The sequence below is a fragment of the Fistularia commersonii genome, chromosome 16 (assembly GCF_037954325.1).
Source record: "Fistularia commersonii isolate RoL2024-O1a breed Wild chromosome 16, RoL_Fcom_v1.0, whole genome shotgun sequence".
Taxonomy (NCBI): Eukaryota; Metazoa; Chordata; class Actinopteri; order Syngnathiformes; family Fistulariidae; genus Fistularia; species Fistularia commersonii.
Genome location: NC_141299.1, coordinates 11,316,372 through 11,328,507, shown reverse-complemented (window position 1 = coordinate 11,328,507; position 12,136 = coordinate 11,316,372). Strand labels below are relative to the sequence as shown.

The 12,136-nt window shown below is 41.2% G+C and overlaps 1 protein-coding gene across 1 annotated transcript in view; it reads left to right on the top strand.

Annotated features, from left to right (window-relative positions):
• Positions 1 to 12,136, top strand: part of cacna1ea (calcium channel, voltage-dependent, R type, alpha 1E subunit a) — a 65,212-nt gene that overhangs the window by 41,899 nt on the left and 11,177 nt on the right. The window contains exons 18-30 of the mRNA XM_086161323.1: positions 1,526 to 1,593; positions 1,707 to 1,798; positions 4,276 to 5,157; positions 5,829 to 6,031; positions 6,132 to 6,243; positions 7,038 to 7,167; positions 7,562 to 7,621; positions 8,317 to 8,423; positions 8,946 to 8,957; positions 9,064 to 9,160; positions 10,045 to 10,205; positions 10,595 to 10,732; positions 11,445 to 11,646. Of these exons, the coding sequence (XP_086017449.1) occupies positions 1,526 to 1,593; positions 1,707 to 1,798; positions 4,276 to 5,157; positions 5,829 to 6,031; positions 6,132 to 6,243; positions 7,038 to 7,167; positions 7,562 to 7,621; positions 8,317 to 8,423; positions 8,946 to 8,957; positions 9,064 to 9,160; positions 10,045 to 10,205; positions 10,595 to 10,732; positions 11,445 to 11,646 (2,264 nt within the window). The remainder of the gene's footprint in view (positions 1 to 1,525; positions 1,594 to 1,706; positions 1,799 to 4,275; positions 5,158 to 5,828; positions 6,032 to 6,131; positions 6,244 to 7,037; positions 7,168 to 7,561; positions 7,622 to 8,316; positions 8,424 to 8,945; positions 8,958 to 9,063; positions 9,161 to 10,044; positions 10,206 to 10,594; positions 10,733 to 11,444; positions 11,647 to 12,136) is intronic.

Below are 12,136 nucleotides of genomic sequence, written 5' to 3'. Positions count from 1 at the left end.
AACGAAATTGATACAAATATTCAAGAAAAAGTATTTATAACTACTTTTCTTGGATATCTGTATCAGTTTCTTGACTCTCTGATTTTTTTTTTTTTAATCTATAAAACAGCAACATGGGAATATGAGCGCAAAAACAACAAAAACAACACCCCGTTTATGCCATCAGATCACCAGACCCTCCAGCAGGGGTTTCAAACATACGGCCCGCGGGCCGGCAACGGCCCGCAAGGGGGTTTGACCAGGCCCGCAGGATAATTTGAAATTGAAAAAATACACAAAAGACAAGGATTTGATTTTTTTAATTAAATGCAATTCAAGAATTTTCCGCGCACTATTTTGGTCACAGAAGACGACAATCCGCATTACTGAGACGGGCCAATCAGCAGACGTTATCAATGCACCACCTGCTGCTCGTTATGACGTTATTTCTACCCCGTTCTCTACCTCCTCGCTACTCCCTCATTAGCCAAAATGTCGTTATCAAAACAGAGAAAAGTAGTGAAAGAGTGTAGAATTTTCAAAGAAAAACTGGACTACGTCCTATTTATTTACGGAGACGCACGGGGAAACCTTTGTGCTTGGCGTGTTTGCAATAAGTTTCGGTTTTTAAGGAATATAATATTTGGCGCCACTACGAGAGCGAAAAATATGACAGCTTGAAAAGACAACTGAGAAGAGATAAGATCAACAAATTGCTGGCGGGTCTGAGGAAACAGCGTCCACTTTCACCGATAGCCGAGAAATCAGTGAAGCAGCGGTAAAAGCCAGCTGGCTAATTGCTAGCGAGAATGTGCAATTTAATGTTAGTCACCAGCTTCACTACAAAAGAGTATGGTGGAATTCAATTTTCATGCAACTCCATACATTTTCAGTAAGTATTGTATGTGTATGCATGTTTCATGTATGAAGTTTACACATTTAAAGGACAGGTGAATAGTTTCTTCCGTACACATTTAATAGTGCTCTTTTTAGTTTGGACGGTGTAGGCGGGGATTCAATTCAGATTTTATATGCACATGTGTAAATGGTTTAAAAATCCCTCTCTTTATAAGTCTCATTTAATCTTAAAGTGCATTACTATATTTTTCAATACTAATTACCTGTTAAAGTTTTGTGCCTTTGTACAATCAGTGGGATCGCATGATCACATGATTGCAATGCATACATGGGAATGATAAAAGTAAATTGCACTTTTTGGTCTAAGGAAATATGAGGTGTTTCATGATATGTTTTGTAAAAGGATTGTTCATTAAATTCCAAGATTTTCCTAACGTCCTTGTACTTCTTTACACCAAAACAGAAGAAAGACATGATATTTTGGTTATTTATTGCTGAGTATGCCGTTATTTTAATGGTCCGGCCCACTTGACATCTACCGAGGCCGTATGTGGCCCGCCATGAGAAATGAGTTTGACACCCCTGCCCTACAGCAAATTCTAGACAGGTTATTACACATAATGTGATGCCCATAATACGCAATGATTGGGACAAGGCTGTCTCTCATTTTGTCCTTAACTGCGAACGGACACCCTGCTGAATGTCTTCTTGGCCATTGCTGTGGACAACCTGGCAAACGCACAAGAACTTACTAAGGTAAAAGTAAAAAAACTTAGAAAAAGCTAAACAATGACAAAGTCCGCTCATATTTGAGCGAAGTAAGTCTCGGACCTCCCCGGGTATTTCACCTCTTTTGCCCCTTTGGTCAGGATGAAGAGGAGGCAGAAGCGGCCTTCAACCAGAAACACGCTCTCCAGAAAGCCAAGGAAGTTGGACCGCTGTCCTCCTTTATGTCCTCAGAGTAAGTGCTGTGCGGATCTGTCATTTTCTTGAAAAAACAAATCAGCACTGTACAGAAAATTAGCACGAGTTTTATAGATGATCCGATCAGCGGCTGGTCCGCGATTCAACGCCGCGGATGTTGATGTCCGATGAAACTGCGGCCCGTGTGTGGATTAATTACAAGTACAGGTCAAAGGTCATGGATACCCGAAACACTCCTGTTTGTTTGCAGTGTTTGAAGTAGACGCTGTCGCGCTCAAACTTACTGCTTCTTCTTTAGCAAGAGGTCTACATCCAGCCTTTCACTGCTCCCAGCACTGTCATTTGCTGCAAATTGAATTCTATGTCTCCATGGTTACTGCTTCCCCGACAGGATGGGAGGCTCTGTATGTTGTCATGGATACAGGGTTCCAGACTGGCTAAATTAACATGGCGCTCATTACCTTGATATACTTCTTTACTCAATATTCTCTGTGGAAAACCAGTTTTCAGTCGGACTTGAGGGTTTTTTGTTTGCGCAAAGCTTGACCCGGAAAGTACGATGGCCTTCTTTTTCTTAACACCAAGGTTTTTATACAGGGACTGATCGGGGACCGTGCCGTTCTAGGTGGTGGAAGTGCATGTGCATGTAGAGGAGTGGTCACCGAGTGTCTTTCAATGCACGCAGACCTTTAGAAAACAGGCATCATGTTGCATGGGCATGTGTAAGATTTAATGAGTTAACTTTGCATTAACATGAAACACCCCTTGCCTTTGCTTTTTTCGAGCTTTTCTATTATTTTTTTGTTAGAGAAATAATAAACAGAAGAAAAACCCTACATATGTACTTTAGTTCATTTGGGCCATCTGAGGGTCAGGCTCTTGTCAAAGCCAATAGAGAAGACTGGAATATCAAAGGGTCATCTGGACCGCCATCGCTATTCTGTGAACTTTAAGGGCTTCTCTTGTGTCAGCGTTGAAACCCTGGTTGTACCTGCCCGTGTTGATACTAGAGGAAACATGCATGGCAGTATTTGTTCGAATGTAACAAGAGATGCGGCATGTCGGGAGTAAGTGACGATTTCGCCCGTGGACGGCATGCATCTGGACAGCATGATCGAAGCGGGGGGGATAAGACGAGAAAAAAAAAAACTTGCATTTCCGTACATTGCTTTTTGGTGCGTGTTATTTTCTCTTACTGTGGGTTTCTCAAATATTTGAAGCTTACATAACAACGTGAAGACAAACGCACACACGAGTTTGCACCAGCATGAACCCCAAGAATGCCGTTTTGCTTTGCGGTGGCCGTGGTGTTCCGAACTGCATCCCGATGTGGTGGTTTGTTTCAAACGATATCAAGGATTTACTCCGTCCTGTGTTTGCCGCCCCCCCCACCTCCTCACGTATTCATACTGTAACTCAGACTGTCCTAACATCTCTACTTAAGGTGTCTCTATCAATGTCGCTCTGACTGTTGATGTTTATTAATGTTGTTTTATTAGTCTACCACAGCTGCCATCTCGTTTGTCAATGTGTCGCTTGCCTTTGACGGAGTCACACAACAAAGCATCGAGCTTACGTTCACTTTTCTCGAAATTGGTCAACGGTTTTACTATCGTGGCGGTACCGCCAAGGAATTGTAAAAAAAAAATCGTCAATTTGCGTTGTTGTGTGTCTCCTGGTCTGTTCTGTCTCTGCTCACAAATGTACTAATGTCTTGTTTTCAACCAATCGCTCATTGATAACACGGACCACACAAGAGTCCACGCTCCAGTAAGTAACACGTACTGTTCTGTTAACTGTCTCTTCAACTCTCTGTAAAGTCTTCATGCGCCCCCACCTCTCCACCACCACCACCACCACCACCACCCGTCCCGCGAAACTTGCGGTTATTTTTCGAGATCCATAGCTGTCGAATTTATACCGACTGATTTCATTCTGCATTTTGCTCATTTTGTTGTCAAAGTCGCAAACTCTTCCTGGCTTGGTTGACAATGTATTTCACCCGACATCTGCATTGATCCAGTAAAATGTTGCATTGTGTAAAACATCAATTTCCTGTACATACGCAGTGAATATTTAAAAAAAATAAAAAATTGCCAATTAGCTTGTGTAAAACTATATATATATATAGATACATATATATATATAAATAAATAAAAAGTCCTCTCCCATTGGTCTTTTCACAAGAGGAACGGTTTGTTATTGACATACTCTTGTGCAGGTTGGTGCCTCACAAAACATAATTATTTTTATTGATTTTTCCCAAAAATTCTCAATGATCTTGCATAATGATAGAAATGAAAAAAAAATTACAGGGAAAAATTCCATTTTTAACAATGAGTCAACAGTCAATTTAAGTGATACACGGCTAAACCTGGATCCATCCCATAATGTGCCACGGAAATAAAAACATCGCTAATATATTATGAAGTATATTTTTTTTTATTTTGGCACTCACTGTGATGGATCGCTGCTTGTATTTACTGATCTTTTGTCTTTTCCTTCTCTTCCCAGGGGAAGTCGAAGAAGGCGGCCCTACTTGTACAGGAAAAGAGCTATTCACCGCAGTCGGCCCACCTACTCCTGCTCCCTGGAAGAGGCCGGGGGTAGCGTCAGGGAGGGATGCCCACCTCCACCACTCAAACCATCTAACTCTTTCATGTCCAGGAGAGAGAGACGAAAAAGGATGACCATGTCAGTGTGGGAGCAGAGGACCAGCCAGCTCCGGAGACACCGCCAGATGTCCAGCAGGGAGATGCTGTACAGCAGCCCCAGCGAGGAGACGGACGGACCTCCTTCCTCCACACAAGGTCAACACCCCGTGTCCCTGCACCGTAAGGCCATGCAGAACGCGCCGTCCGGGAGTCTGAAGGGTTCGACGGAGCCGTCAGCATCGCCGAGTAAGAAACAGGCTTCGGGCGATGTTCCCGAAGGTCCCACGGCAGTGCTGGCGCCGGAGTCACCGGACCCCTCGACCGCACCCCAGCCTGACGCTACCGCGTCCACGCCCGAACTTGAACCTCCCGAGACCGAGTCCGGCTTCCAGAGCGGGAGGCTGGGTGTGAATCAAACTCACAACACTGTCGGCGAGCGCAAAAGTCCTCGGCTAAACGGCGAGCGGCAGCACAGGGCGGTGAAGAAGTTCAGACCGCCCGATATTAGCGACGCTCTGACCCCTGAGATGGGGGGTCACGGTAGGCTCAGAGGCAGGAGGGCGCAACATTACTGTGACCATCAAACCAGGGCCAGGAGTCAGGGGTCTTCGCAACGGAAAGAAAACACGGCAGGGAGTCGCCCGACCAGCGGGGAGAGGAACGGAAGCGGAGGGAAAGAAGGGGAAAAGGACGAGGAGAGCGAAACGAAAGAGGGAGAGTTGTCTCAACCCGAGGAGAGCAGGTGAGATGAAGCCGATGCTGTTAATCTAGTAATCTAGTTTTACTAAACAAATTGCTTTTTTTCACGCACAATCAGGACAACGAAAGGAATCAAGCAGTCAAATGAATGGGCGAAAACATTTTCAGTGTTTTTTTTTTTGTTTTTTTTTTAACATAACAAGGGGTCTAATCTCAAACATTGTAATGATCCTACACCTGAAAAGAACGTATCGATGACTACTTAAGTATGTCACTGGATATTATGGTCTGCTTTATTGCACATTCAGATCCACTCTACCCTGTCCACCATCTTGGATAATGTTAAAGCTAACTTTGCAATTCTACAAAGGTTTATCATCCCGTGCTATTTTTTAAATCTGTGTTAGCATCGCTCACCCCTGGGCTCATCGGACTACAATTGCAAAACTCCAATCTATCAGTCTACTAACAATTTTCGCTGAAACACGATTAGTTCTTTTGCCGGTACGAACAAGAGCCTTATGTAGAATTGTGTGTGTACAATACAAACACCAAAATCTTGCAAAATGCAGCCCAAAAGAAGTTAACAGGAGGTTTTAATGTTATAAGGATTATTTTCATTGTCAAGAAATTATGATGCAGGAAGAATGGGTGATCCACTAGATAGTGATTAAATCCCAATATGAGAACTGTGATTCCAATCTATGTCTGCAGAGAGGGTGAGCAGAATGAGGGCGAGGACGCCGACCTCCCTGTTCTCAAAGGTGAGGAGGAGGATAGATGTCCACCTGCGATACCACAGAACAGCAAGGAAGATCAAGAGATTGACCCGGACCAAAATAAGATGTCACTCAGCTCCAGCGTGATCATTGACATGCCCAATGTGGCGTCATGCCTGGAGCTCTCCACAATCACAGGTGTCGGTAGCAGATCCGAATGAACGGTTGTACGTTGGATTTTTTTTTTTTTCTCCCTGTTTTTGTTTTACTTCTTCAGTTTTTTTTCATCCGTCTCCAGTGAACAGCAAGGATCCCGAAGCCTCCAAGTCAGACAAGGGCGAGGCTGAAGAGACGAAACCAGCCGGCACCGCAACGCCAGACAGCATGTTCATCTTCAAACCTGACAACCCGTGAGTTCCCACGACCTCTCCCATTGGTCTTTTTCACGAGAGAAACTGACTTTTTTTTTTAAAGAAATGATAATGTTGCCCAAAATGTTTATTGTATCAAAGGAATATTGCTGAATAGATTGAGAAAAAACATGAACAATCTCTGCTGCCAAGAGTTTGATCAAAAACTACTGCTTATCTGACAAGATAAACAAAACTGGGTGTATATTCATGACTAACTGTGCATATATTCAAAGCATCAGTGGTGCACAATTATTTTTTTCCACATTATTTCGTCTCACATTTTGATTTTAAGGAGGGTGGAATAGCATCATTAATCAATATTTTACTACCAAATGTTCAAATTTGAGCTTTTAACGTCATAGTAGGTTGACTTTTCCCATTTCCAGTCTCAAAGCGAGTTATTTTCCGTCTTTTTACGACTTTTTCCCCTCACTTTACCTGCATTTTCATTGGTAGTTCCCCATCCCTGCCCCTCAAAATCTCATCAGCGCTGGGAGTTAAAAGCTGGGTCTCAGCCAGTCAATTTCAATTGTAGCAGCGCAAACACTAAATCGCTGCAAAGGATTCAAGTAAAGATCCGTTACTTAATTACAAAGCTACTAGATACTAATAGTTGAAGCACCTAATTATCTGACTCGGGCAGGAAAATCATGGAAAAAAAAAGTAATGAAAGAGCTGCATTGATAATCTTCCTTATTGAGTCTTAATTTGCTTAAACTTCGGTGTATTACAACGCAGGAACTCATTTATCATTTGAACCCACCGTTGCTCTCCCATCCGCCGGTCGGCAGGGTACGTCGAGCGTGTCACTACGTGGTGAACCTCAGGTACTTTGAGATGTCCATCCTCTTGGTCATTGCTGCCAGCAGTATCGCACTTGCTGCCGAGGACCCGGTGGCCACCACTTCTGACTGGAACAAGGTCTGTGTATTCATGTACCTCATGTACCGCCTGAGCTGAAGATGATAGATTAGTGGTGGAATCCAAAAACACACCTCCCAGTTAGCCCTCATTTGTCAGTAATAGCAGTGGATTGGGCCATAAAGAAAACAAATGAGTGAGATTTAAATTGCTTTGCAAAATTGGGATCTGATGAATGGCAATTAAATAGCTGTTGCATCATGCAAATCTGATTTTGACATACTAATCCTGGTTGTTTATGGGAGAAGAGACTAATTACCCATTTAATAAGGGACTACGTCATATTAAAATGACGGCTCGGCACAGTCAAATAAAGACAGGCTGAAATGTTGTTAAAATAAGGCAACAAGTAGATCGCTCTTTTTCTCAAGCTGTCATTTTTGTCGTTCTACAGGTTCTGCGCTATTTTGATTACGTATTCACCGGAGTCTTTACCTTTGAAATGATTATAAAGGTGAGTGAGATGGAAAAGCGATGCACCACAATCCTTTATACGTAACTTCTCTTTCTGAGCTAAAAAGCGCTTTGTTTTTGAGAGTTGACCAATGTTTATTGGAAGTTATGTTTCAGCAAAAAGTTGTCAAATGCAATGCTTTCTTTTTTAATCTGCTTGATGTTTAAGGTATAACAAGGAAACAGGCTATAGATAGGGCACCCTGAGTCCCGAGTGCAGCATTAATAAAAATTAAAAATGAATGAATAATCTAATAATTTATTACATTAATTGGGCGATAACCTAATAGCGAATAGCTTGGATGATTTGTGTAATTTCCCTGCTTTTTTTTTTTTTTTTATCAAATCATTGTATCTGGCAAATTATTTTACAAAATTTGAGATGTGCAGATTTTTTTTTGTCAATTTTTTATATAATTTGTTAAAGTATGTTTGAAAATATGTGGGAGCAAGGCTGTCAGGTCAGAATGGCTGGTACTTAAACAGTGACCAGCTATCAGTACACAGTCCCCTATATCTAGATTTGCCAGCTTTATCCTCTTCAAAGATTTGATTTTGCAAGAATGTATGCAGAGGCTCCTCATCCGGAGAAGAAGAAAATTACCCTTGAAAATAAGGGCTAATTTTTACGTATTAAAAAAAAAAAAGTTAAACTGAAGGACATTCACCTCACTCCCTGGTCTGTTTTTAAACCAGATGATTGACCAAGGTCTGATCCTCCATGACGGCTCCTACTTCCGAGATCTGTGGAACATTCTGGATTTCATTGTGGTGGTTGGAGCGTTGGTGGCCTTCGCCCTCACGTCAGTCACAGTATCGTTTAATACTAACATCATTTTTTTTTACATCATATATCTTTACAGTAACTATAAAGTCGTAACTTTAACATAAGTGTCTTTAAATGATTGAAAAGTATTTCAAGGCTTGAGGGTTTTCAGCATCAGGACATGATTGATTTCTAATATTTTCCCTAAAAAAGGTACATTTTTAAATTATTTCAGCCAACTACATCCATCTAATAAAAGCATCTTATCATATATGTTGGTTATTTGGCTTTTTCATGTGTAAGTATTAATTATCAAACTATTCTCAAATGCATTTATGGGTAATAACCATTAGATTAAAGAAGTAATAGTTTAGATGTGATGATAAAAGCTTCAAGTGTCTGGAAATTCATCGATTTAATTCAGCAGAAAGTGTAAGGTGGTTATTCTTAAGGCATAGAGAAAACGTAAATCACTGTGCACGGCTGTTCTGGTGACAATGTCCCTCTGAATTGTCGAACTCTTGCTGTGGATGGTGAACCCCATGCGAATGACCTGCAGAAATGTGATGGGGTAAGAGCCAATCAGATCGGATACACTATCAAATAAACAGTTCTGCTTTTTGGGAGCGTGGTAAAATCAACTTTTCACATTCTGTCACGATGATCTTTCTGCACAGAAACAACAAAGGACGGGATATTAAAACCATCAAGTCTCTACGAGTCTTACGAGTCCTCAGACCCTTAAAGACCATCAAGAGACTACCTAAACTGAAGGTCAGGCAAGATTTACCTTCACCTCATTTTATCCTTTCTATCTATATGCAATGTTCTGATGTGGCAAATCCATCATAAAAACACATTAGACATTTTAGGAGACATTTCACTAACTTGTTGGTATTTGGTTCAGATGCAAATACAGGTTTTGAGAAGAAACAAAAACTAGTATCATCACCTTCTTAAAACAATTGCCTTCTTTTTTTTTTTTTTTTTGCATAAATCAACTCCTTATTAAACACGACTCAGTTTATTGTGTTTTCAGAAAACTTGATTACTTTAAGAGGGTGACGAAATTTAGATCCATGTATCATCTAGTTAAGGAATGTAAACAGTGCCATCAAGATATTGATAATATTGATAAATGATAAATAGTGTGCCACAGCTGTCATAGAAGAAATATTACACAAAAGGACCAAATTTAGATTGTCCTGCTACTTTTGAAAGGACATTTGAACTGTAATGTAAATAAGAATAAGAATAAGAATAACTTTATTTATCCCGAAGGAAATCTTTGTACCAGAGTTTCAAGTAAAACCTAGAAATAATAAATAATAGAAGAAATTGTATAAACAGTAAAAAAAGGGGGGGGAGAATGAGAAATACAAATAAAACTATAAAGTGTCAAAGTCAAGGCTATAAAGTGTCTTAAGTTCTTAAGTACAAAGATTTTGAGATTCCCAGCGGCTGAATCAAAAGATGATGAAACTTCCGATTTAAAAAGGTGCAAAGCGGTAATTAAAACTATTTTTTCCACTAGAGTTTCATGACGAAAATATTGAAAATCTGATATTTAATCATTTGACTGAGTAGCATGACAGGTTTGAGGCTTCCCAGCCGCTGATCTCAGACCCCCTCTCCCCCCCCGTTTACGACTCTTTCAGGCCGTGTTCGACTGCGTGGTGACGTCGCTGAAAAACGTCTTCAACATCCTGATTGTTTACAAGCTATTCATGTTCATCTTTGCCGTCATTGCCGTTCAGCTCTTCAAGGGGAAGTTCTTCTACTGCACTGACAGCTCCAAGGACACCGAAAAGGACTGCCAGTAATTCTCGTTGTTATATCCGTGTATTTTTTTTCTTCATTTCTTCTCTGTAGATTCAGATTGTCCATCTTTTCGACATTCAACTCATCTCATCCATACTTTCTTTCTGGTGGCGCATTTCTTCTTCCCATTATTAATCTGTTTTTTTTTAGAAAAGAATATTCATCGATTCTCTTTAATAAAGTTACTCGTCCTTCATTTATGGGTAGATGTATGGACATAGTTGGTTAGAAAGGAGGATACAGACAATAGGAATAGCTGGAAGAGGTTGATTCCCTGAAGGGAAAAGCTGAAAGGAGAGGATTTGTCATTCATTTATGAGTCCACACTTGTTAGATATGTCAAACTTTCTATCATTGCTGAGCCCGTCACATTCATGTCTCATCCAGGGGTTACTACATTGACTATGGGAAGGACAAGAAAGAGGTGAAGAGAAGAGACTGGAAGAGGCATGAGTTTCACTATGACAATGTTATTTGGGCCCTACTGACTCTCTTCACCGTCTCCACCGGAGAGGGTTGGCCGCAGTAAGTATCTGAAGTTGGAAGTATGCAAACTCTCATGGCGATCAGAGCAGTGAAACCCATATATCATTTTAATTTAGCATTGTTTATTTATGAATCTTCTTCTGTGGACAAATGTGGCCTTTATTGAAGCTAAAATGAAAAAAAAATGTAAATTGCTTGACCATCATTTTCCTCTGCATCATCCCGCTGCAATTACGAACTTACACAGATGTCTTTTTGGAGCGCGTAATGTTTGCTGCCTGATTGGAAAATTTGCATTGGCATTTGATGGCCACTTAAAAAGATATAAACATCCTAAAAACAACGGATGCTGTTAACAGTATTATAAGTCAAAGATGTAAAGAGATTTGGCAAAAGGAAAAAAAAAAAAATGCATATCCCAAGGTTATGGTTCCATCTGTAGCTCCTGTATTTGTTTGTTTTTCTGTCAATCGGATCCACTAATTCACCAAGATCAACTCGTTTCCGGGTCACGTTTGACATTGTTTTTCACTTTCCTTCGCCACTGGCCGCGTTGTCACCTTGATAAAGGACATCGTATTTGTTTGCCGGTCATCGCTGTTGTTGTTGTTGTTGCCACACAGCTGTTTTTTAATGTTGTCTGTGGTTTGCGGAGAGCTGAGAGCTGATACGGTTCAGGGCTCTTCACAGAGGTCTGCGCTCTTCGAGCGTCCTTCTAGGTATTATCGGCATCACATCTCTGCTCTCCCAGGGTCCTGCAGCACTCGGTGGACGTGACTGAAGAGGACAGGGGTCCCAGCCACGGCAACAGGATGGAGATGTCTATCTTCTACGTCATCTATTTTGTTGTCTTCCCTTTCTTCTTTGTCAACATCTTCGTGGCTCTTATCATCATCACCTTCCAGGAGCAGGGAGATAAGATGATGGAGGAGTGCAGCCTGGAGAAGAACGAGGTTTGACGACACAAGGGAAAAAAAAAAAGTTTTTCTTTTTAAGTTGCGGCGGTAAATCATGAACTATTGTGGTCTGTTGCGAGGAAAATCTAGAGAGGTGGACGTATACTTGTGAAAGAAGATAAACAAAGGTTTTGCCACAGCAAGACAGAACACGGTTGGGATTCAAAGGGACCAAAGTGGACGGCGAGGCTACGGGGAATGGAGATAAAGAAGGTGGAGGATTTCAATTACAGTTAACAGTTCAGAGCAATGGAGAGTGTAGAAAGGTGGTAAAAAAAAAGGGATTCAAGCAGGTTGGAACGGATAAAGTGTCAGGGGTATTATTTGATAAAAGAGTGACTCATTATATGACTCATTATACCTTCCAATATATTGGAAGGAAGATGCTGGGGCTGGAACTGGCAGGCAGGAGATCTAGAGGAAAACCAAAAAGAAGATGTGTGGAATTTGTGAGAGAGGACATGAAGTTAGCTTCTGAGGATACAGA